General features: G+C 38.5%; 1 protein-coding gene and 1 long non-coding RNA gene across 5 annotated transcripts in view; one reads left to right on the top strand and one right to left on the bottom strand.

Moving 5' to 3' along the window:
* Positions 1 to 18,300, top strand: part of LOC110057378 (uncharacterized) — a 38,286-nt gene extending 19,986 nt beyond the window's left edge. For all 4 annotated transcript variants that reach the window (XM_089291152.1, XM_089291150.1, XM_089291151.1 and 1 more), the window contains 14 exons: positions 1,797 to 1,940; positions 8,648 to 8,744; positions 10,083 to 10,241; positions 10,938 to 11,014; positions 11,396 to 11,448; positions 11,892 to 12,030; positions 12,646 to 12,753; positions 12,938 to 13,033; positions 13,440 to 13,597; positions 13,977 to 14,039; positions 14,289 to 14,411; positions 15,017 to 15,148; positions 15,473 to 16,360; positions 16,976 to 18,300. In XM_089291152.1, the coding sequence (XP_089147278.1) occupies positions 1,797 to 1,940; positions 8,648 to 8,744; positions 10,083 to 10,241; positions 10,938 to 11,014; positions 11,396 to 11,448; positions 11,892 to 12,030; positions 12,646 to 12,753; positions 12,938 to 13,033; positions 13,440 to 13,597; positions 13,977 to 14,039; positions 14,289 to 14,411; positions 15,017 to 15,148; positions 15,473 to 16,360; positions 16,976 to 17,093 (2,355 nt within the window). In that variant the 3' untranslated portion in view covers positions 17,094 to 18,300. The remainder of the gene's footprint in view (positions 1 to 1,796; positions 1,941 to 8,647; positions 8,745 to 10,082; positions 10,242 to 10,937; positions 11,015 to 11,395; positions 11,449 to 11,891; positions 12,031 to 12,645; positions 12,754 to 12,937; positions 13,034 to 13,439; positions 13,598 to 13,976; positions 14,040 to 14,288; positions 14,412 to 15,016; positions 15,149 to 15,472; positions 16,361 to 16,975) is intronic.
* On the bottom strand, positions 1,247 to 25,862 carry LOC149110735 (uncharacterized). The gene is made up of 2 exons (XR_016207784.1): positions 25,118 to 25,862; positions 1,247 to 2,169 (listed from the first exon to the last, which is right to left on the bottom strand). It is a non-coding gene; the product is annotated as an uncharacterized LOC149110735 (long non-coding RNA).
* Between the last annotated feature and the right edge of the window lie 59 nt (positions 25,863 to 25,921).

The following is a 25,921-nucleotide window of genomic DNA, read 5'->3' as shown; positions in this document are numbered from 1 at the left end:
ATCCAACTGGGAAAATTTGATAAGTGTAATTGCCTTCAGCAAGTATCGGTTTGAGCATTCATCATGCTAGTTAATGATTGAGTGGACTCCGTTAGATAAGAATAGGTAATAACGTCCCATAGTGGTGTTTTCCTAGTCATCTACACTTCTCTGTTACAAACCAAGTTGCAAATTAGCTAGCTGTCATTGTTATCCCTGACAGATTATACTTAAGAGGCCACTTCAGAAACGTCTTGGGTGTAAAAGGCACCTGAACACCAAATGGGACGCACACACTTCGGTTCTTTTTTCATGAAGTTCCAGCAGCCGCAATCTTTGACTTAAATGGCTCACCAGAAAGCATTAAAGCTACGATTTAAACGTTTAATCTGAGGCATGATTTATTCGAAGAGTATCAGGATCTGAAAATCTTCTTGAAATGGCTTTTATTCCTTTTTTTATGTTTTTTTTTTCCTGATAAGTGCGGTCTGTATATTCGAAGCAAACCAAATGTGATGTGATCGTCAAAGTTCTATCTGGCATTTAATAGTTTTTTAACTGATTATGGCGCTTCATTTTAGTTCGTTGTACAACACCTTGACAGGGCTACATCTTTATAGATTCTATCTACGAATCGAATCAGTAGAAAGTCGACAATGTGAATGAAACTCGCGTTCCGCTGAGAGCACATTCCATGATGATGCGGGGTCCTAGCCAGAAAAAAAATATGACTGAGGCATCGTCAATGAAAAATGACTGAGGCAGTGCACATGGTTAAATTCTCTTCCTAGGTGTTAAGGGTGTTTATAATGACTAGAAACAACAAAAACGAAAAAATGTGTGAAGCAAGTGCCTCGGTTTGGCTGTTACTAGCTACGGCTCTGTGATGCTTATCAGACATAAATCTCGGACGCGAGCATTAAAGGTCATTACAACAGCGAGAAATCATTACTTTGCGTCAAAACAACGCGTATTTGAGCACTAATTCAGTTGTACTGGTTTCTTGATTAACAGGTTAAAGTTATTTGCCTGTGTAGTATTGCCCTTTCGGGTTTTCGAGAGCGCCAGAGGTGCAGGTAAACTTGCAGCGCGATAGAACTAAAACAAATTGAGGGTGCAGGAAAGGCCTTGTAAGTGTTAACGTCGAACACCTGAGGGACTCTTGATCTTGAGATAAAAAAACTGAGTGAAAGGTCTATATGCATGTATGCTTTTTGGTTTTAGTCTCGAGGAAGGTTATTATTTTATTAAAATATGATCAAATGACCCCAAAAATTTGCATTTTAATATCTTTAATTATATAATTCAAATGGCCACAAAACAATTTACTTTGTTAAGTTATTATAAGCATACCTTGGCAATCATTAAAAAACATCACTTACTTCTCTAAATGTGAAGGAGGTTGTTTGCCATTAGCTACAAGACCGCATAGGAGTACGTTTCTCTAGCAAGGAAAAGGTTAAGAGACAACATACTTAATTTCTTTGTCCTAGAACATCACAGTCGGGTATACGTCATCTTTTGCTGCCAAAACGTGGGGAATTTAAACTTAACTTAATATTTTAAGAGAGTGCTGGCCAAACTTTGAATAACGAATAAAAGCCCTTTCTATGGGTATGCATCATGGCAGAGACCATTTTCTCTTGATCATGGTGATTTTAATTACAAATTTTAATTAAAGGGTTTTGTGCCATCTCGGGACCGAAAATGCCAACGGAGCACAGAATCAGCAGAAGTGCAAAAGCTATTTATACAACGAAAAGCATCTAATATTATTTAACTTTTCTGATGTTCTCGTTTTGTTAATTTTTATGCAGCCAGTGAAGCATCACGATGAACCACGACGCAAGATATCTGCGCCCGCGTATCGCCCTGGTCGGCGGGATTCCGTAGTGGCAGTACATGCGAATCGAAGAGCGAGCGTAGCAGCCCCAAGACGCTTCAACCGAAGAGGAAGTGAGGTATCAATATCACTTGATAACTTGCAAGACTCTAAGAAAACGGTTAACCTTGAAAACGTTCACTGGGACTTGTTCAAACCACTGATGAACTCAAATGCGTTTCACACTATTAGCAATAATCTCCTCCGGCTTTCACGAAGCCGAAGTAATTAACAGGTGACTGTCATGTAAGCCATTCAGAGAGCCGTTTCTTTACAGGCTATCGATGCCGTTGACTTCAAAATTATTCCTAGAAAAACACCAAAAAATGTGATAATAAAATAAAGAGGCACAAGGCAGGTTAAGATGTTTGTGAGAAAGTTTGAGTTTGATCGTTAAAGACAAACTCAAAACTGAATTGCAGGCTTCATGTGTTTTTCTGGTTATCGTTCTCCGGGGGGGGGGGGGACTTCCTCTTCCTTATCAAAAGGACGGTGGTGCTTGTCGTACCTTTTAGAGGTTAAAAACGCGGTTTTGGTACCTCTTGGGATGTTCAGCCTCAGAAGGTCCACACCGAGCGGGAGCTTTTGCGGTACCTTTTATTGTATTGAGCTCAAGAAATATGACACGAGATGATGTGTTATGAGAGAATTCGTACCTCTTAGGGGAGAGAAAAACTTCAAGCTACGCCCACAAAACGGGATCTTGGTACTTCTCAGGGGTTCTTTTCAAAATTTCCGACGAGCAACCCCGTCCTTTTTATATGGGATTCCCGCCCCCCGGGGGATCGTTCTATAAAGCTCGTAAATAAAAGGTCAAAAGCGCGAACCGCCTGTAACGGCGTGATCCTGCTCTATTCAATTGGAAAATAAGGGAGGCATATATTAACACCGGATGTCATCAGTTTCGCAGGGAACAAGCCAATGGCCATAGAATTAGTTATCATTAGCATACTGTAGATGGTTTCGTACGTGAGTAATCGGCAAAAGAGGAAAAATATTCGGTTATCTTGTTGACTTAGGATAGAAGGTGTACGCCGACACGCGAAGTGGCCATATTGCACGCATCACTATTAGCTTTACTCCTTAAAACGAACCGACTTCGTTGTTCAATATGAACTATTGACATAACTGAAGCTATCCAGTCAACAGCACGTCAGCAAAAGATGGACGTTTTTTAGAAACATGTAAAACAACTTTTAATTGTAGAGGTAACAAGTCAATCAAAAGAGCATTAGGTATAATGTCTTTCTGTTCGTTTATTGGTACAAGGTTTTCAGTTCCAAAATATGCGTCGAAAAATATGTATCTTGCCGACATACATGCATTTAGCTTTGTTTTGTGAGCTCTCTAAATGTTGTTCCTGTCGTATTCATTTTGTAAGTACATTGACCCAGAAAATCGACCCACTTCCTGTGGCAGTAGGTAAAGCAAATCGTAGTGAATAGGCTAGCCACAAGCCTGAGACGTAGGCTGTTAATAGGCAAACTCTTTATTCTCGCCAGTGTAGATTAAAGGAATGCCGCTTTCTGCGAAATCAGTGTTCTTGCACAATGGAACCGATGTATGTCATAAGTTCACATATCTTTGCTAAGAGCACAACTAGCCTCCGCTTTTCAGCCCATTTCCGCACCAGTGGTACACATTATCCCTGATGCAAAGCACGACAATACGCTATGACGTCACGTCGGCACTTTGAATGGTTTCACGTCCGATGTTTACTAGTTAATTCTTTTGTTTGTAAACAATTGTTACTTCGGTTGAACACACAGAAACTTAAATTTTATATAAACTCGACAATTCTCTCGGGAGGTACGTCGTCTTGGTTTTCATCCTCAAGGGAACAAATAAACATAAGTGAAGAGCTAAATTCAAATTCCGACGAATTTGAACCCGAGCATGAAAAGTAATGACGGCTAACTATGGAACTGACCGCTTCAACGTGTCATTCATCCATTACTTTTCCGCTGCCAGGGAATGGGTCCTCGACTCAGTAATGTTTAAGGAAACAGTCGATGTTAATTCACAAGTAAGGTGTCATCCTCTTTCTCTTTACTCTATTTTAGTTCTCTCTGTATATGGAACTATTAAGTGGTTTTTAATGAATACCTCGCCAAGTTGCATTTCGTCCTCATTGCAATTACTAAATTCTCCGGGTATTGATAGTTCTGTGTCAACGATAACTGTAAGCTCGATCTCCGCTGGAGCCTACGGTAAATGCGTTGTAAGACTATAAAACCTGAGTAGAAACCTTCCTTAGCATTGCAGTAGGCCTAGGAATTTTTGACTTACAGTTTTGAGTGACTGTAATATACACCTGTGCTCTAGATCACGACATGACATTAAAGTTTTGAAAATGTTTGAGACTCATTCTCGAATATTAAATTAATAACTCAGAGCCGGTTTCATTCTCTAAAGCCGCACAATTTGTAAGTTGAAAATGTCGTTGAATTTAGATTTTTTGTCAAGGAGACTTATAAAGAAACGATTTAGCTAATCGTTTGATTCTAACTTCCCATAGTTACCTATTGAGGTTATTTAACAAGTTTAATTAAATCTACATATTTGAAATGTTCGCGCTCAAGATTCTTTCGCAATTCATAACATAGCTCCAGCTATGTTAAGAATGTGAATAAGAACAAAGCTCATGCGTAAAACAGTAAACTTTGATATTATAGAGAAAAGGAGCGACTGAATTTCAGTTATAAAGGAAGTGCAAAGTTACGTGTTAGGACCGCAGCGTATCTCTGTTAAGTACAATTTACTTGATAGAGAAGGACGGTAATTGAGGTCGCTCTTTTCTGAATAATTTCACTCAAGCAAGTTTGTATTGGATAGCTGCGGTTTCATTCGTTAATTACAGTTATCAACTGACTTCAGCTTAAAACGTCCGTTGGGACTATGAACGTTCAATGCGTTAGGACAATGCTCGCGAGTCCTGAATACTTTTCCAAAATGGGACAGATTCCTACGAACATCTACTGAGAAGCATGCTGTACTTCACTTTAAATCGTATTTTCAAGCAACGTTATTGTTTCCTAAGTAAAACATCTGCCCCTCAACTTAACAGCTAAAACGTAGCCAGTCACTCTGTCGCTATCTTTAAAAAAATAATGTGATCGTGCTAAGTGGTCCAAGTATCCAACTGGTTTTCAAGATGGCGATCAGGAAACTTAACAGAGCACCACTATATTACAAAAAAAACCGAACCTAATTTAATTTTGAGGAGACAAAATATTTGCTGAGTTATCAGCTTTCTAGTAAATGGTTTGAACCCAGGAGTATCAGTAGTTCGTATAGTCGGTGATCGTCCGGGTGAGGGTAGTTCTGAAAAGAACTGTTGTTGGTGACCGACGTTTCGACAACCTGAGCGGAAGTCGTCTTTTGACTCTGAGGATGACTTCCGCTCAGGTTGTCGAAACGTCGGTCACCAACAACAGATCTTTTCAGAACTACCCTCACCCGGACGATCACACTATACGAATTATCAGCTTTCTGTTGTTGTCAGGGACAAAGAAGGGAGACAAGAAGACTGCCAATTTGTTTAACAGCAAAAAGAAATAGTTGTTTTTTTAATGCTATCGAAGATTAATAATCAGGTCTTGAACCACAAAGGCGAGCTCGTTGAAAGGACAATTAATTTAATCCTTTGAAAACTGATAAATCTCCTTCAAGAGAACTGAGGCCGGGACTGTTTCTTTCGTAATACTGAATTATGTTTACCACTTAAAATCAAACGTGAAGGTCTTGATATCTTAAAGGTAAATAAAATAGAAATACTTTTTTGGACCTCCGATTTGAAAATCGACGATGTGTATCAACCTAGCCTATCGTCTGATTGGTTGAAAATTAAGTGTTAATTAGTTGATTAACACTTACTCAAAATGATACGTGATCACGAAATGTTACTGCATGTTAGTCTTCATGCAGCAAAAAGTACAGGCTTTTAGTTTTAGTTAGTGCTTTCTGACAAAATGCATTAGATCCATGAGATTAAAGACATTTCAATGGGAAATATGACGATTATTCAACGTTGGGGTACGAAAGAAGAAAGGAATTTTAAAAATGAGTATCCATATTTATAATGTGTACTTGTTGTTCAAGTGAATTTGGATACTTCGGTTTTAAGCGTACGTGCACGACCAGTGGATATAAGAGTAGATCTTTTTGTATTAAACTATTTTGTTTCTTAGATGTATTTTAATTTCATTCAAATCAATGACAGAATGAAGGCTGTAAGGCGTCTTGGTTTCTCGTGTCATTTGTGGAAACCAGCATCAGGCCGGCCAAACAACAGACCACCTCGAAGTCGATATTGTGCTTGCACAGAAAAAGCATCGATGCTGCTAAAACGACTACCTTGATATTAGTAGACTTCCATACATAGCTTGCTTAACTTCACATCCTTTGTGCTGATGACGTTGTATTACCTTGCCATACGAGGACACATAGCTACAGTCATTTACAGGCCTGTAGACTGTATATAGAATTTAGTAAGCTCTACTTTCAAAGGGATTTTTGATTATTACGACGTTTTTGGAATTCAAGAATGGTGCTAATGTTAAAGTGTATTTTGCAGCAGTGTGGTTTTTGTTTTTTAATTCGATTTGTTTTTGTTTTTGTTGCGTGCCGAATATCAAAACGTACCTAGTAAAAAAGACCAAAAACTTAGAGGTGGTAAATATTACTAAAGGCGGCATTCACTTCACCATACATGTACTTCACGGCTCTTGTGACAAAGTTAAATCGACACTTAATGTTTAAAAGGTGAGGTAGTTCATTTATAGCATTATCAGCAAACGGTACTTTTGTAACAAGTAACCGGACTACTCGTGTCGGATTTATCAGCTGCATGCTAATAATTATCCCTCGGTCACTGTACACCCATGGCCTGTTAGCCTTTATTAGAGAAAAAAACAAAGCGTTTTCACGTTTCTGTAACTGGATCTAGATGGAAATAAAATGCTGTCTTTATCTTCCAATGAACATGGCGAGAACTAGAAAAGAAAAATTATTCTTTTACGTATTTCGATTACCAAAATGTAAATTCCCATTGCTCGCGCCATCATAACGTCAACAGCTCGTGATAGTTTTAACGAGTTTTCTGAAAGGTTTTTTTTTTTTTTTTATGTATTTTCAATACCTTTATTTAAATAAGTCAACTGCATGAGTCGGACAAAATGACTTCACTCATAGGAGAACATGTTCTGTTGACAAATAGTTTTTGTCGGTTGCCGACCAGCCAGTGAATAACATACCGTAAAGCACTCTACGGTTGACAAGGCGTTCTCGTCACGTGATCTTAAAATACGTCATGCTGAGTGTTAATACCTCATACTGAGCCATGAAAATAAAGTTCATCGAGCATGCAAACAGTGTGGTTTAAAATGTACAAGGTTAGATGAAGATAACGAACTTCATCGTGCGAGAAAGTATTCAGCCGCGTTCTTCCTGTCGTTTGGAGGTTGAAATTGGTCGGTATCCTGTCGGCCGGTAAACCGACAAACAGCTAAGAGTCAAATGATTACAACAATCGACAAGGGATTTAACACTCGTTCTTGCTGTGGGAAAGATCAAGCAATCGAACAGGTTACGTCTTTGTGAACAGAATAGATATGCTGGGATTATCAGAGGACGATTGTTCCATTCACTCAGGACTGGTAGTGTATTTCACCTTGAAAATTTATTCGTCCTGTTTAGCTGTAAGCATATATTGTAAATGTTTTAAGCGTTTGCATGGCAACAGGTGTTCTTTGGTGTAACGGACCTTAAAATGTAAACGTACATGTAAATCAACGCACGCGACCTTTATTCTATAGCACAAAGCTACTTGTAAAATATTTCAGCTGCTAACAGCTCCTCAAGTTGCAGTCCACGATTGCTGTCGATGGACTTTATATTGCAATTTCTGACGAGAAATCGTCCATTAATTTGAGCCTTTTCCGAACCGGAATTGGATATTATTCCTGTGGGTGTATGACTGTAAGGACCGAATTTACATGCAGACTCTTTGGCGTCTGTTCTGCATTTAATCTCAGCGTCCAACAGTTTTGAGGTTCTTGCACAAACTACTTTCAAAAATGATTTTTTTTTTGTCCAATCCAAAACTACCAAAAATCTTCGCAATGATTCTCTGCGGGATGGGAATAATAATTTAAGATAATTTATGCAGTTAATAGTTATCCAATATTAGAGATTTCGCTCGGTCGTTGCACAACAAATTCACTCAAGTTTGTACGTCCATCATTAGCGACTTACAACGTATTGAAGTCGGCTGTAAAGCTTCCGTCGCGATGTATTTTAACGCATTCGCACAGTAGTTTTATTAATAAGCAGTGTGAATGTTTCGTAAAAGGCTCCCTGTTTCATTGGGCCCTGATTACATTGGTATAAACGGCTCGAAATCATTACTGGCCGTAACAGTGGAAATAAGTATGCTATGCAATATTGTTACTAGTCTTAACATCTGAACTTTTGTTAGCCTGCGTAGCAAGCGTTTCTGTGTGGTTCGGGAGCAAAGCATTACAGCGCGAAAAATGAAGGCAAAACACCAAAAATCCCGTTCCTCGGTCTTTCTTTGCTCCCAAACCCCACGAAAATGCTTGCTACACAGGCTGAATCCTTGTCGGACCTTTCAGTCTTCTGTGTGGTCTCGTTAGAAATTGCGTGTATCTACCTTAACTTCCGTTTCTCCCATCTAATTGTTGCTTTGAGGTAAGGGCGCGGTGACAAGCATACTTCCGTTACACTAAATGCTAATTGTGTTGTGACATTATTGTTATTATTCAGGCACCAGCTCTCACGGTCATAGCGAGAAGGCGAAATTCACAGTCACTGGCATATCCTGTGGGATTGAGGAGAAGAAATTCAAGGGCTGCCGGTTTAGGTGAGGCAGTCATCTTTAATATTTTTTCATTCTTTGGTTAAATGAATATCTAGATACATGTTCTCAAGATCAGTTGGAAAACGCACTACCGACCCTGCCGGTCACAGAGCTAGACAAAAGATCGGAGATCGTTTTGATTCACTTCAAATTCGGAAGAGAAGGAGGTTTTCGTAAAATACTCAGCTTACAAGGATTTAAACTCTCTTACTTCAAAGTCATTTTGTCCTCCCTTTCAACTGAGTTCAAGTATATAAAATGAGCCCTTGAGTAGGACAATAAACAGTAAGTGTAAAGCCGCTGTTGTTTCTCTCCAAGATTTTTTGTTAATCTCCTGTCCCTTAAAATATCACTTTAAAACCCATGAAGAAAACAAAAATCACAATTAAAAAAAAAACAAAAAACAAAGAACAGTATTTCTCATGGAATGCAAGAATCCTAAGCATCAATATAACGTAAATATTAACCATCTGGTATCTCCCTCGAATATTGCATGACTAGAACACATGTTATGAATATTTAATTATCACCCGGTTAATACATGGCTATTGGGTGCTTTTATTGTACATTATTGCCCTAGTGGAGGCTATGGCCAAAGATTTACATGTATTTAACTAATTTACAGAAGTTTCAAATAAAAATTATATGACCAAATACACCCTCTGTCTCGCGGTGGGTCTCACAAAAGGTTGAAGAAAGAGATCTTTTCACTGCAAAATTGTCGTGCGTTCATCTTTTTATAATAGAAATTTCTCATGTGAGTGCTTTTATACGCGCCATCGTATCGAATTCAAGTACCATTTTACAAGTATTTTTGGATCAAGTCACCATTCGCTACATATGGGGATTATGATTAAAACAAAGTAGGGCAGCTTTGTCTCGACAGCCGTGTCACGAGGTGCACAAGGTATGGTAGTCATAAATCGACATCCAAACGATATCATATCAATAACAGCAAGAAAGTCTCGGCACTAAGAAGTCTAAGTGGAAAGTGGAAATCTTAAAAGGATATTTGCTTCTGCTAAATCCAAAATGTTAATTTGAGTAAAGAATGCAATTTTCATTTGTTGGAACGAGCAGATGGAGAGAAGAAAGATTAAGAATTCGCTGGTTTAAATTCGTACGAAATAAATTGTAAAATAAGATTATTAGTATTGAGAGCTTATGAGGAAAAAACGCACGCAACTCAGTTCAGAAGAGAACAAACACACACCCAACATTCACGAGCACGTGCTGTTTTATTTGTTAGTTTCCTACCTCGCAAACTGCGCATGATCGAAAGAGTGGTGCATAGATGCAAAGGTCAAGCGAACATTTACATTTTGTTGTCTACTGTTGCAGATAATCAGCTCAGAGTACAAGCCAAGGCGAAGCATGAAATGCTAGCCAACCTTGTCCTCCCTGCATTTATCGACGAACCTCCAAGAACAAGAGAGAGACGAATTGAAAGACGAAACACTTTTACATTCCAGGCCCCGAGTATGCGAACCAAGAAAGACGGTATGTATCCATCATGAATTGCAGCATTTTCTGGTTTGCCGAGATACCCTGAGAGAAAAACCCCCTGAGTCGCAGGGTCCCCGCATGAGTTTAATGGCTTACGCTTACTGTTGGTCGGTTATAACCTGATGAATCGGTGAGAATTGATTCAAAAGGAAATGACTTAGGTAACCAGTGCACCGTGGCAAAATAGAGGATGTATTGTTGCAAACTAGAGATTAGATAGTAATCGAGATGACAAAGGCAGTACGAGTGATTAAATGTTTAATTAGCAAATAAACGACCTGGACATAGCATAAGCTTATAAACTAAAGTTGCAGAGAAAGAGCAGAATGCGACTTGAATCTACCTCAGTATTTAACGTTTTTTTTTTTGTCCATCGATATTACATACTTGTACATCCATCCGCCTGCTTGTCTGTTACCATTGCAATTAAAAAGTTATTATCGATCATGTGTTTTACATTCAGCTTGTTGAGTGTTGACCATGGAAAGATCTTCCCATGACTTAAACCAGCACAACGTCATTATGAGTGCCAAAAGTTCTTTGTGTAAAGTGGCAAAAGATTAAAAAAGGCTGGGACATTTAAACGATATTATAACTTGATTGGGTTCTCTGATCCGGCACAGAAAACCGTGCAACCAGTCTATACGTTTTGTGGTGAGTCAACGTGTCTGTCCTTTTCTTTCGATTCAGAAAAGAGATACCAGGTTGCCAAGGAGATCTTGGAAACAGAAAAGAAATATCTGTCCTGCCTAAGAACCCTTAAAGAGGTGAGATTTGTTCGGTTATACTCAAGGAGACGTAAATCAAAGTGAACGTTAATTGTATTTGTGTCAAGTTATGCGAGTATTGGATAATTCACATTGCTGTTTATCAGTGTTGCCTATATTGTTGCTTCTGGTAAAAACAAGAAAACAAACTCATTTAATCACATAAATTGAATGTAGAGTTAGTTACACAGGCCAGATGTAGGACAATGCGCATTATATTTCATGTGAGCATTAAGTTTCCTTAAGTGGTATAAACGTTTATTTTCCGGTATACAGTGTATAAAGCCATGGTAATTAACATTCTTAACAGATTTTGCCTTACAGAAACTCTTCAGTAGTTATGTAATACATTAATCATGTCCTTGATCCATTCTATTTTAGGTGTTTGAGGAACCAATGAGAGAAAGCAATTTAATTCCGTCTAAAGAAATTGAGTGAGTGTAATGTCTTTGTATTGGTGTTCAAAAATAATATCAATAATGGCTGTTTTTCCCTAAAAACATATCATGCATGCTAATCTAACTGACCATCCAACATTACGTTATTAACTTGTTATTTTTGGTTTACTTTCTTTAGCTCCTTGCTTCCTTTGCCACTTTCTCTTTTCAAAGTGTTTTTATTTTTTCGACTTTCGAAATAACTCTCACAAAGTTCGGATGTGATAAACACAATTAGCCATTAAATAATCATCCTTCTATTCCATGTTAAACACTGTTAAACAACCTTATCAGTTGTGATTTAAGTAGCCAGTACGCCAAGAGAGATATCTGCTCAATGACGACGCTCTTTTTTTCCATTCCTCTGTTATATTGTCTTCAATTTAACCACTGTTGCCACGTCATTTAATTCTCCGAATTATTGTCCCTCCTTCTTCTAGCGTGTTGTTTCCAGGGGAGCTGGTTCATATCCTGACAAGTCACACTCATTTCATGAAGGATTTGGAAGAAAGGCTTCAAAACTGGAAGTTACAGGGAATTGTTGGAGATATATTCACTAAACTTAGCGGCTCTTATCACGTAAGCCTCAAACACACTTGCCTTTCTGAAATGTTGCAAAGTGCTTTACTTAGTGGCTTAAAATAAGTCGATTGCTAGCTATAAGGTATTACTTGCTATTGTAGCATCGTCATGATTACCTGACCTGTATTAAAAAAAGAAGTCGATGAACTCTCTGGACTTCGTCCATTTTTTCATTTTATGTTCGCTTTCACGGAACAGACCATAATTAATAGAGAGAATGGTTAGGAAACCTGGCAAAACACAAAACGTGGTTGTGTGTGTCATACAACTAACTAATAGAAGCATGATCTCGATTGTGTAATTTATGCATAGTCTATGTGCATAAAACAAAAGAAGGACCTTCCAACATAAATCTTAGCTTGTTTGTTTGCTTCTTTGATGTTTACCGGGCTTCTTAATTATTTCCTCTATTGACTGTGGCCAGGCCTAGAGCAATTGCTACTGATCCTCAGCGATCATGCTGAAATCAGCCACATGATCATGAAAGTCATTGTAGATCACAATTATCATGTCAAAGTATCTGTGTTGTATCTGGCGCAACTGCACATGCTGTTTAGCATGTACCGATGTTTCATATGTTGATCGTAAGTTGCTTTGATTTCGCATTCGCAGATCGATGTCTTACGTATTTATTCCAATTACGTGAACAATTTTCCCAAGGCAATTGGCGTGATAAACAAGAGTTCAAGAGGATCTCAAAAATTTAGGAAATTCTTACAGGTAAGACTGCTAAAAGATAATAAATAAATATTTTTATCTTTGTTTGATATATTCAGGTTTCACTTTTTTTGGAACATTTATCTCTTTCTTTTCGAACTATTTTATTTTTAGTTTTTTTTTTTTTTTAGATAAGATGTCTTTTGGTATTGATAAAGTTGATATGAATCTTTTTCTTGTCTTTTAGAATTGCTCATCAAAGTCAGAATGTGAAGGACTAGATTTACCCGCATTTCTGCTCACTCCAATTCAACGGCTTCCTCGATACGTTCTTCTTCTTCGAGTAGGTCTATTTTTAGAATGCTTATTGTATAATCTTCATATTGCAACCTGTTCTATTGTCTTTATCGACGAATATGTATTACAAATTATCAGGCATCTGTGGCGTTAAGAAGTATCATCGTCAATATCGACTGCCTGGCCGGGCAAAAATCTTAACAAATGTTAGAGAAAGCTGTAACCATGTCCTGCTATGGAATAGGTTTTTCTTGCTTGGATAAAAAGTTATGACCTTGGCTGGGACCAAGCACACTGTCCATAGATGGCCTCAGCTTTGCAATAACTTGAAAAACAAACGGGCTTCAAATTCCATGAGTCGATTATCGCAAATCAATTTAATCGTCATTAAGCTTATAATTAACTGTAACTGAAAGGACAGTTTTCATGTTTTCTTTTTATCGTTTTCACAGCAACTTTCAAAGTACACTGATGCAGGACATCCTGACAGTTTCCACATAGAGAACGCCTTAGAAACTATGAAGCAGATGATTAATATTCTAAATGATTCCATTCAAAGCTCTGGCAAGCTTGCCAACAACTCACAGTTTCGACGAAGCTTCAAGAGAAAGTTAGTTGATTTACTCTGTGACAAAATTACTTTGTTATGGCCGCGACTACTCCTACAGAGTTTCATAATTTTCTTGTCGTAGAGACATCAAAATAATTTTTGAGAGTTGATCGATTTATTTATTTTTTTTAATTTATTCATTCATTTATTTATTTATTTATTTTATTTTATTTTTTTATGCAGGGCATCTTGAAAAGGTGTCTTATGCTTAAAACTTTTTAAAATTAAATCCTAAAAAGGATAACGTCTTGCGCTGTCACAATTGTTTTTATTGTCATTCAAGTACGCAAACTAGCAAGTAATATCGGGTCACAAGCCACTGATATAGTCCAAGAAAATTAATTTACTTATATCTGTGCCTGATTTAACTTATTCCTAGGTCCTTCAAGAAGAAGGGAAAAGAACTTCAGAAGAACAGGCAGAATTCTCAGGAGAATGATAGGTGTGCATCTCATTTGAAAGTTCTTTACCCATGTTTTGCTGATTACTTAGCAAGTGGCAACAACAGTAGTGTACAGTGCATTCACTCGACAAGACATGACAATTTTAAGTGGCAGCCCATGTCACTTAACAATTTGATGTCGTGAGCAAACTGCGAGTAACTCCATCGGATCACAAAGCTTAATCACTGCACCTCTTGCAGAGACTCTCAGGCAAGTACATCAACTCAATAAAGTGTTTCTTTTCACAGAGGATCTGTGGGAGCAAACAGCGTCTCGGCCCTGTCCCTAGATTCCGCTGGACCAGGCAATACTTGCTCGCAGGATGGATCGCCTGAGCGTATTACGTCTCAAGCTGTTATTTTAGAAGAGAGGTGAGTTTTGCAAGATACTTCGATGTGGTTGTTTGTTGAATTATTGCGTAATTTTGGGTTTCTTTGCGTTCAACGATGTCGGTTAACTCCCGGGTTAGGGTTACTCTTAGTGTTTGCTGTTATACGTTCGTGATGAATTGCCTCGTATATCAAGCAAAACAAATTCGGCTGTTTGCATCTTGTTCTAAAAATAAAATATTGTTCTTTGCACTGAATATATATTGGTCAATCTTCACCAAGAAACTTCTAGAAGATGAAGCACAATCTTTCTTGCACTACGACTTATGGTATAATTGCTTTTGAAAACTATCAGGACCAATAAGAACGATTTGCTCTTGCTAGCGATTAACGTTCAAACGTACGTTTATGTCATCAACTACGACTGTGGAAGTGATAATGTTTTTTTTTTTTTTTTCACTTTCCCATCGATGCAGCATAAAACCCTAGATTACTACCCTGCATATAAATAGTTCCTACTTTGTTAGTAATACGTCACTAGCATCAGTAACCAAAAACACAACAATAACTCTACAGCAACAGAAACAAGACGTTTGACACAAAAAGTTCATCCTCAAACTAATGGTCTTTCTTTTCCTTTTAAACAGAGAATCCCCCACCTTGTCTCGGCCTGCCAGTATAGGAGACAAAGAAACATACTATGAACGAGACACCCACGAGGAGTTCGCCGCCATTGAAGAGGAAGACAGTGACGATGTAAAAGATAACAAGAATTCAGGGTGCGTCTCAAATGATTAATTCGGAATGAACTACATTTACACAAGGTTGCCCTTTAGAACAAAAGGAGCTGCAACGTGGAATGAAAAACTCCAAAACCTCGAAATAAAACTATGTGAGAGCGAACAGAAATCATGTCTGCAAACATTGTCTATGGTGGGCACAAATTATCCTGAAATTTGCTCAGTGAAATAAGGAAGGAAAGGGAAGAGTTCCAACATGAACATCAACTAAACTTTTTATAATTCCTACCATTGCAAAATCTCTTATTTTTGGTAAAAATCGGCACGCTGTAATGTTGTTTGTTTTACTTTTCCCTTACACAGACAAAGCATGTTTCGAGTGGCTGCTGGTAATTTGATACGGAACTGGCAACGGAGGTCCAAAAAATGGCGGCGGTCCACAGAGGAACCGCTCAAACAAGAAAGTCAGGGTGAAATGGACACCCTTTCAAAAGAAAATGACAAAAGCCAGGACTGCATGGAGGAAAGTGGGACTGTTTCAAGGCAGGAGAATGCAGAAGATGAAAATGGAAATGTCAAGAAGGATGTTACACCACCGTGTAGTCCATCCAGGAAATGTTTAAGGAAAAATGCTGTTACATCTCCAAGACCTCGGCCAGTTTCTTTAGGGCACCTCTCTACTTTGCAATTAAAAGAACACGAAAATAAGATAAAAGGCAAAGTGTTGTCAGACCCTAGTTTGACAAAAGAAAAGAATAACACACTTGAGCATTCTTCCGAAATTTGGATACCAAGGCAACAATTTCTCCTATCAAGGAGAAGACCATCTGAAAATGTTCGACATTCGGTTTGTTCAAGGACCTCTAGTGTAGTTTCCGGAGGGTCTTCACCCTTATCTGGAAGCAAGAAGAGTTTGTCACGTATTTCTCAAGAGAGTCTGGCAGATTCTGGAGTTTCTGAAACGCCTGGTAGTTCACCTTCCAACACCCTCAATAGAAGGACTCGTAAAACTTTATCGGACCAAAGAAACAAACTTAGTCACTCGCTAACAAATGTGTCTGGCACAAGTGAACCCAAACGAAAGCTTTCTCAGTTGAACAGGAGAAGCTGGGGCGATTGGGTGTCCGCGGAAATGGAAAACACACCTAACGAAGGTTCTGTTGAAATAGACAATCATGTTGACGATGTCAGCGTAAAACAGAAGCGCAAGTTTAAGGACGTGATGAAACAGTTCTTTTCTCCCAAGAAAAAGTGAGTATTTATTAAAGAAACATTACATTCAACATAGCTTTATTACGTATACTGATCGATTACAAACCTCCCGTAGGCGAAAACCCTTGTGTCACGGAAAAGATGTCGTGCAGCTGTTACGCTATGGTCCCCATGTCGTTTTATCACTGAACCACAGTCGTAGCCAAGTAAGGGCTTTGTGGTGTCCATTATTCGTAGGCAAGCAGGCCAACTCACTTCTGTCATTGCCTGGAACAGGGGACACAGCAGGACTCTTCCGTTGTAAATTCAAGCGTAAATCCACCCGCCCAGCCCTCCTCCTTGAAAGATGGCTATTTGTTCTTGCTTAACTGTATTTTATTCTTTAACTTCGTCTACCTGTGCCATTTAGCTATAGTAGAGTGCATTAGTTGATACTTTAAAATTATGCTAGTCCATGAGTGGTAGTGATAATTTCCTGTTGGATCGATCGTTGGTATATATCGGTGTGTTTTTAGAACTGTAATTTCAGGAAACCAAGTTCAAATAGGAGTAGAGAAAAATGGAGAGAGTTTTAGAAGATACTAAAAGCTTTTAAACCTGCCTTAGTACGGCTTAGGTGCAGACTGGCACTTATCTTTCCATTTTTAATGACAGGAGTGGTCAGGCAAGTTCATCATGCCCCGGCGAAACAACCGCAAACGCGCATTGTTCTACTAAGAAATCTCCAAAGCCCATAAAGACAGAAATTGGTGAAAAGATTTCCACAGTTTAATGGCAAAGGTGAAAAATCTTCCCTAGAGTTTGTCATGTCACCATTCTAGGCAATGGATATGCTGTGTTGCCTGCTTGATCCAAGAGTGTCTTCAAGAGAGTCTCCCGTTCAGTCAGTTAAGCAGTGGAGGTATTCACATCTCAGTGGATTTGAGATCGGGAAGTCACCGTCGTGAGATACTCGATCTAGAGCACGGTCAATAGCCTCGTGTTTCTACCAACACTTTGTTAACGCAAGAGACTCTTGGGTAACGAGTATAACCTGTAACTGCCACGGTATACCATCCCGGCAGTCTTAAACTAGTAGTTCTTGTTACGGATAAGAGTTGAGCGCCGAAACTACTGACTAACCATCTGGCTGTTAGAATCCCAAGAAATGACACACTCTTAATCCTCGAACAACTTAAACTTTCTCTATGACGATGAGTCTACGATTCAATCATTTTGAAGCCTGACGCCTATAAGGCTATGTCACGTTACACCTTAGCTGATTCTTAGGAAAAGTATGGATAATTTTATGCTGTTTGAGGATCTAGATATTTAAAACAGCTGACAGAAATCAGCAGAGTTTAGCAAATGCGATCCTCTTCAATATCGTTCCGTTTTTAATCCTACCCTTCAACGGCTTCGTTTTTAGCCATTCGAATTGCGATCTCAATTGTACACACTCAGAAGTGCTTAACATTTCGTTAACTACCCCCCTTTATTTCTCTGAAATGCACGCCCAATAAACACTGATGCACATAAACAGAACGAAAATGTGTGTTATCGCTATTTATAATATACAAAAATGCCGTAAGAAATGATTAAATTCTCGCTTTAAAAATTATTTACCGTATATAGAAAAAATTAATAATTTAAGAATTATTACGTCAGAATTGGGCAAGCTGAATTTATCGCACAGTTCGTCGCATTTGTTTCTTAAAGTTGGTTTCTTTATAATTAATTACTGACAATATTAAACTCTTACCAGAATCATTGTTGTGACTGAGTGAATGTTCTTTAGCCGATTTTTGAGATTAGCTACTAATTGGCTGTGTACAAAAAAATATACAGTGTATTCACCTTAACATAGAAAAGTTACACCCCATAGTCGTTATCAATCAGAAACATTACATCCTAATTTGACATCGTAGCTAGTTCCTGTGGAAGCGAACGGATAAGCGAGCGAGCAAGGAACAAATAAACGAGTCAACTAAGACAAGAAAGTGAACGATCGAGCGAATATATAAGGTTGGGGGACAAGGAACGATATGTGATTCAAACACGGGGAAGTGCTGATCGAACTCCATTTTGTGCGTTCCATATTCTCTTCGTAAAGATGATAAACTAAACAAAGCTGAATTTTATATTCATTTCAAAGTATCTGACAAGTGACCTCAGTTAGAAAAATATAACTGTCTTAATATTTTAAAAAATATATATATATCTGTACTTCTACAAATCGAAGAGGATGAGATTCACTCGGCCACCTCATCTGGACAATGCATTCACCTAGAAATTTTAAACCAAAAACGTGTTTCCACGCGTTTCACGTTTACCGGCACTTTGGTGTCGAAAAGATTGAGTTTCTCCTTTTTACTTCTCGATGGATTCCCAAATGTGCCTTTTTCTACGCCGGTTAATGCACGGTAATTTTCTTTACTAACGCGATTTTTCCTGTCAGACCTTATTGAGACAGCGTACGTTTAACCGCGTGACACACGTATCTTTTTTCCTTTCGTCAAAGTGCTACCCTGATTAATTCTCTAATTGTTTTCTGTTTAAGCAATAGACGTCTGTTTTCATGGGTTTACCGTTGCAATAAACCACGCGAAATGTTGGAAGGGCAAGAAAAAAACCTTGCAAATCGCGAACCGTTGGGCGAGTCACTGACAAGCTTTTCGAGTGCCGTCTTCCAACATCCCAAGTGCTTTGTTGCGCCGGTAAACCCATAAAAAGAGCCGTCTCTCCCTTTTTAAAACATAATTATGGAAAACGTTTGACAGATAGAGAAAAATTTATTGAAATTTCGTGGTCAAGTTACTTATTCGCAGCAAAATCATGAAATGACGGGGCACACCAATCACAGCGACTAAAAGAATGAAAGCCCAGACTCAGCGCCGCACACAAAATCCGCAGAGCATAGCGACGAAAACATTTTGAGGTCTAAAAGGAAAGGAAAAGGCTACGGCGATAAGGGGCAGAAAGTACATTAGTGTTTTCAAAAGTACTTTGACGGGGAAATGCAGGATTGGTGGCCGGAATCAAACCCAGTCTATTATATGGCTGTGTCTCACAAGGACTGAAAACTACCGAATTCATGAATTTGATTGGCTGAAATCGATATTGCGAGCGGTCTAGATTTTCCCATCTAGACTTGCATCTAGACCGGTAATGTTTTGCGGTGAAAAAGTTGCAAATTAAAATACAAAAGTATTAACTACTTTCTTCTAACAATATTTAGTTATCGAAGTGCCAAAACGCCTGATGAAAAAACGAAAATGTAAAGAGGACGAGCAAACTTTGGGAGAATTAAGTTCAGCTCATCGCCATTCGCATGCAAAATGTCAGTTCCCTACAAAACAGATACATTAAACGAATTAAATTGTTCTTTTTTGCCATATAATAAACATCTTATTAACGGAGCTTAGTCAGTCTGTGTGGGGGAATCTTGACCACAGTCGTGTGTACAGACCTTACTGCGTTCGGTCTCTACTCACGACCTCGGTCAAGATTCTCCCATACAGACCTCCAGCTCGGTTCACCAAAAATGTATGAACTCCTTCATCGAGCCAGATTTTGCTCGTTAGAGGCTGAGAATGGTGAATTGGACGGAATTATGGAGAAAAAGAAAGTTTTGGAGAAAATTTGTTCTTTTCTTTAACCCTTTGAATACCAAACTTTCGCCAAAAAATACCGTTTTCAACCGTTTAGTCAGGTTTTTTGGCTGCCATGACGCTAAATAAGCCTAAGTTTTGCTAAGAAAACTTTTTTTTTTTACCAAAAGGAGAGATTTTTCGAGGATTAGGTACAAAATTGAGCAATATTTCAATTCTGAGCATGCGCATAAGCCAAAATTTGGACTTTTTTGTAATTAACCGTTCTCAAATTTTGCTTGTTGCCCCTTTCCTTTCTTGTTTTCTCGGTCCTTTTACTCTAGCTACCTTTTGCGTTGCATGTTCTTTCTGGCTGCCGTGAAAAGTTGGATGTTAATTATGGGCGAAGCCTAGAAATAGACCTTGATCAATCATAGGCATAGTGAACCATTTTACCACCGTTTTTGAACCAAAACTGATAACGTTGGTTTTCTATTTGCGACGTCGGAATGTCGTCGATATCTAAACCTGACCATTGTGGGGAAAGGCCTAGCCTAGCACTACCATCTGCTTATCAATAATATCTGGTGACATTTAAATTGATGACTTCACAAGTGGTACAAAAAGCACGACCATTAATTAAGTGGCCGTATATGGCTACTTGGGCGTCAAAGGGTTTTAATACGAGCTAAGTGCAAACTTCATAGGGTTGGCAAAGTGATTCAACGTTATACTGTTCTCAAAAGCTAATGGAATGAAAGTTAGTTCCACAAAGTCTAGAAACGCTGCCTTTGAAATTTATTCAAAATTTATTGACTGATGTTAAAGGCTATGAAGTCACTTTTAATGGCAACCAAATTCATTCATCGTGTTATGCCGGCCTGCACACATTAAGCTTAATTAAACTTAAAGCTATTGATAAGCTTTAATGTCAACTCGTTAGTTATCTTTTCCCTGCTTTTTATCAACCAAAATCGATCAGTCTAGCCCAGCTGTAGTCAAAAATGCGTTCTTCACAGACAGTTGAAAGCACCGAGCTAAAGCGTCCCTCTAAACACAAGCGTAAACGGAATCGGCGTAAAAATTTCTCAATCGAAAAAAGGACCAAGCATAATATATAGATTTAGCCAAGCTTAAAACCAGAGCTCCTGGTTGCAATAAGTTAACCATTAACCGTTTTTCTTAGATCTGAAACTCAAAAAATGCTGAATTCCTAGCATGTAATTGTTCAGCGTGTGGTTTCACTATTTTTTGCCAGTTAAATTTATTTCGAATTACCTTATGCTAGTTGCATTTAGTTCACCAGTCAAGTTCTCCAATTCAAAGTTTGAAGTTGTACTTCATAAACAATTCCTGTCAGTCGTTGTGAATCACTTGAAATCAGACTTTTCTAGTGTTAACTGAACAGCAGAAAGGGACGAAATTCAGTAAGTGCGTACCACAGAAATTCTCTTAAAGAAAGCAATGATCAGAGAGGTAAACTCGATTGAAATGACTCCCCTTTTACTTAAAATTGTACCGCGAGAGAAACACAGGATTACGCGCCACTGAGCACCAAGCTACAAACAGCCAAACAAACTCTCTAAACTTCAAAACACTCAATTGATTTAATTAAAGTGACTTACCTTGCCATTTAAAAAAGAATAGAGATAAACCTGCGTTGATCAATTGTCGATGGAAGTATAAAACAGGCACAAAAGATGAACCTTTTGGTTTTTAGTAGCCAAATGAACCTATCGACGACCTTGGTGTCTTCTTTTCTTACAACCAAGAAAGCGCTGACAGACTGAACTTCAGTGAAAAAATACTTAACCTCGAGAAAATGCTAAACACTTGGCAACGAAGAAATCTAACTCTTTGTGGAAAGATTAACAGAGTCAAAACATCTGGGATACTGATCTAAATAAGTTGCTAAGCTTCCGTGCTCCCTGTTCCAGATCACTACATCCAAGAAATAAATAAGCTAATTTTCAACTTTATTTGGGCAGGGAAGCCCCCTAAAATCAAAAGAAATACCATAATTGGAGAAAAGAAAAACGGCGGATTGAAAATGTGTGATTTTGAGATCATGGAAAAGCGCTCAAAATAACTTGGGTCAACAGAATTCAAGACGAGTCACAAGCCTCCTGGAAAAAAATCCCTAACCAGCTCTTGCACAAACATGGCGATCTTGCCTTCCTAACAAAGTATAGCTTTGCAGCAAGTGTACAAGACCTTGATGATAAGCTTCCCACATTTTATAAAAAAAAGTGTTAGATTATTGGTGCGAGTTCAAAATCTCAACGGGCATCGGTTCCAAAACAAATCCTAACAACGAAATAGTGTGGAATAACAGGAAAATTGATGCTCTAGATTTTCAAAACTTTCTATCGTTCATTCCCGGAAAACTTGAAATTCTTAAAGAGATCGTGACTGCAAAAAAATCACTTCCGAAATTTTATCGCACGTGGACTTCTTCACTTTAATTTTATATGCTGCTGATATTTATGGTTAATTAATATTCAATTTCATATTTATTATTTAACTGTAAGCTTGTACATAGAGAGGAAAAAATTAATTTCATATTTATTATTTAACTGTAATCTTGTACATATAGGGGAAAAAAAAAACTACATGTATACATCATGTGTCATTGTAAAATAATAATTAAGAAAAAAAGGATGCGAATAGTGCAAGAATACTATCGTAATTGACAGTGGTGTAAGTAGCCAGTATTGTAAGTAACGTAAGTAAATTTTGTAATTAGCCGTAAGTGATATAGTGTATTGTTATTAGTGTAAGTATGTAGTATTGCAAGTAATGTATTTTATTGTACCGTTAAAATATAAAACTAAAATAATAATAATAATAATAATAATAACAACAATAATAATAATAATAATAAAATAAAATAAAATAAAATAAATAAATAAATAAAAAAAAGAAAACGATTGACGGTTACCGCTAATTCGGGCACGAAAATAAATTACTACGACAAATTGCGCCCGACGTGGCTGGCCGGATTGGAAAATTCCGCCCAACCAATCAGATTGCAGTATTTTTTTTTTCTTTTTTGGATCAACAACTCAAAAATTGATCAATTCTGAGCAATCTTTTCTCCAGTTAAACTTAACAGGGATTTTTCAAAATTTTCTCGCGTAGGGTTGCCATGTCGGAAACTATTGACCAATTAGAGCTAGCGCTGCGCTTGACATCCATGCCATTGCAACTCGTTGTTCACCAATCATCGGACGGATACTCTAGTAAGGAGAGGGAATTAATTAGAAAGATTCTAGAGAAAGAGTCTCGCTCAGTCCTTCTCAACTGCCGACAAAGAAGTTAAAATAAATGTTTTTGAAAGACTCTATTCAGAATATAGACATCTTGGAACATTTTCAAGAAAAGGGATGTAAAATGATAGAAACCGTAACAGGTTGTACCAAATCGAAAATAAAAAGAAAAACTGTATCTCTAATCTATGAATAGAGATTAGAACCGGGTGTTGTCTTGTTTCCCGTTAAATAAAACCCAAGGTTTTAGAGTTTATTAATGAAAGGGACCGTTGGACAGTACGGTTTCGCACTGAGGGTGCACCCACGCGTATGCAAAGTGACCGTAAAGGTTTTAGCCTGTGAACAAACTCTCCCCAGCCCCGGCTTATTTCCCGTCGGCCACTTTACTGTAAGTCAGTTCTTCCAGCCGCGGTCAGTCCCTTCCAGCCGGAGCCTGTTCACAGGTTTCAAAGGTTATCAAGCAGCTGTTATCCGATTTAAATGTTATCTACATACTTAATTCACATTAGTGTGAAGCCCAGACACGATAATTACAATATCCATGATAATCATGTTTTTCAAATACATAATTTAGACAACGACGTCTGCGATCGGCACCCACTTTTAATCGGGGCAGCCTTGCGGCAACCAAAGAATGCTTTGTCTGTTCCGATGAAAAACTGGATATGTTTAAACGCTCGTCGATACTTTTATTGCGATCATCACTGTATGTGTGGCCGTTCAGTCGAGTTTCGGCAAATCTTGTTGCCACCAGTTCGACACCAGTCATTCGCAACGAAAAGCCGGGAATGCTGGTGGAATGTTCCCTGTTTATACTGCCATAACTACGTACGTCAATGATACGTCACTAAACCATGTCATCATTTACCTCCTATAAATTAACTTATCTTAGTTTGATACTATTAATTAATGGTGCTCTAAAGCGTTATCGTTCGACTAAAAGGTTTCCAGCAGTATTTGACTGTGTCGGTAATGGGTTTATTATGCTATGAAAGGTGGTTCTCTATGTGGCATGCTCTTTCACAGGGTAGCTGTGTTTGAACAATCACATCCTGGTCCCGGTCACTTGAAGTAAGAATTTTTTCTCGTGCACCCATGTTTGTTTTTCAATATCTGCCTCTGTAAAGTGAAATTTGGGCTGTTTGCATTTTGAGCTGGGGCCTGGGCCAAAATTAGCCCCCGCTTACAGAAGCATCTCCAGGAAGAAACCAGGAAATTCCTTAGAAGCTAAAACCCAGATCACAAGCCTGAAATCCACAGAATAAAGCCGATTTAACGCACACCCTAAAGTCATAAAAAGCCGGTAGCACCTAAGACCGGATGTCCGGTAAAAATGTATGAAGAATTCTTGCAATTACGTTTTTTTTATCTCACGAAAAGGACTGACTTTGAACAACTAATGCCATTCGATGCCGACTCCTCATAAGATTTGTGCCACTTGTTAAAAATTCGCGTTCACTGCTGTCGACCTGCAGGAAATTGTGCATATCTAAACAAAGGTTAAAAAAACATCTACCAACCCTAGAACACTTACTATCATGACCGAACTTCTCATGACTCGGTTAGCGGGTGTTTCTGTGATGTGGTCGGTCGGTTTCTCAAATAAAAGTAGAAATACCTGACACACACAAAAAAAATTGCCTTAGAACGCAGCCATTTTCTTCGCCGACAATCCGACCTTCCTGGGCAGCTCGTTTGCTGACGGTCATCCCTTCGATCGTTTTTCTCTCTTGTCTTGGTTGTCGACCGAGTTCGGTAGAATTTGTGATTCGTTTTTATTTGTCTGAGATTTTAGAGAAAACCTTCCTCTGTTTAGGTGGTAGGTTTGATTACATTCCCTGCTTAGGTCGGGTAGGTTCTAAGCCTTCTATGTTCGGAATACAGATGTACTCGAATACTTACATGTAGATGATTAAATTAAGAATGCCAATTATGTGCCGCTTTTAAATACTTACATTCTTATATAAATCAGTGATCCTGGTTGGTCCGGTCAGACCGACCGGGTGTCTGAATCTTGTCCCTTCCCGGGCTTAGTCCCCCTTACGGTGCCTACACGGCGCATTAATAGTCACAAATCCTGATTTCGAGCAAGGAAAGATACTTAACAAGTTATTTTATCTTCGCACATGTGGCTGATCAAGACTAGGTTAATTTGACTATGCTCCACATGCACAATAACTCATTGGCAGACTCTTAAAAAACATCACGTCCGTTTCAATGAGAAAGCACTCTTAACCAGCCTACTACGCAATTGGAATTAACCTCCAATAGCTCGATCACGTTCGCTCACGGACTATTTTGGACCAAGATGACTATCCCACCATCACTGAATTGAGATACCCAAGTAAAACTTAATTCGGTGGCTTCAATCCTCTTGAAATTAATTTGAATGGCAGAGGGTACGCAATTTCTTATTTCCGTTCAGGATTGCGGTTGGAAAAAAAATTCCTACATTGAAAGCACGCAGACGCTGAGTAAACATTTACAACACCGTTGTTTGCAAACGTGCGTAGGGACAAACGGAGGATTCTTTAGATAAAAAATTATGAAAGGGAACGTAACTCTTTGGATATTATATTCATTTGTTCCCCTTGGTATTTTTCTGGTAAATGTTTTTAGTTGCAAGCGGCACGTGAAGCTGAGTCTTCCTCTTGACGTTTCGAGGGGGCTTGGCGGGAGTCAAAAGCGGTGTAACCGACCAGCACGATATTTATACATCGTGCACTGATTTTGCGCCACAATTTGCATAAATCTCCTGA

This window comes from Orbicella faveolata, unplaced genomic scaffold (genome assembly GCF_042242905.1).
Source record: "Orbicella faveolata isolate gen_17 unplaced genomic scaffold, um_ofav_v1 contig_24, whole genome shotgun sequence".
NCBI lineage: Eukaryota > Metazoa > Cnidaria > Anthozoa > Scleractinia > Merulinidae > Orbicella > Orbicella faveolata.
Note: the sequence above shows the minus strand (reverse complement) of the source record. Positions and strands in the feature narration are given on the sequence as shown.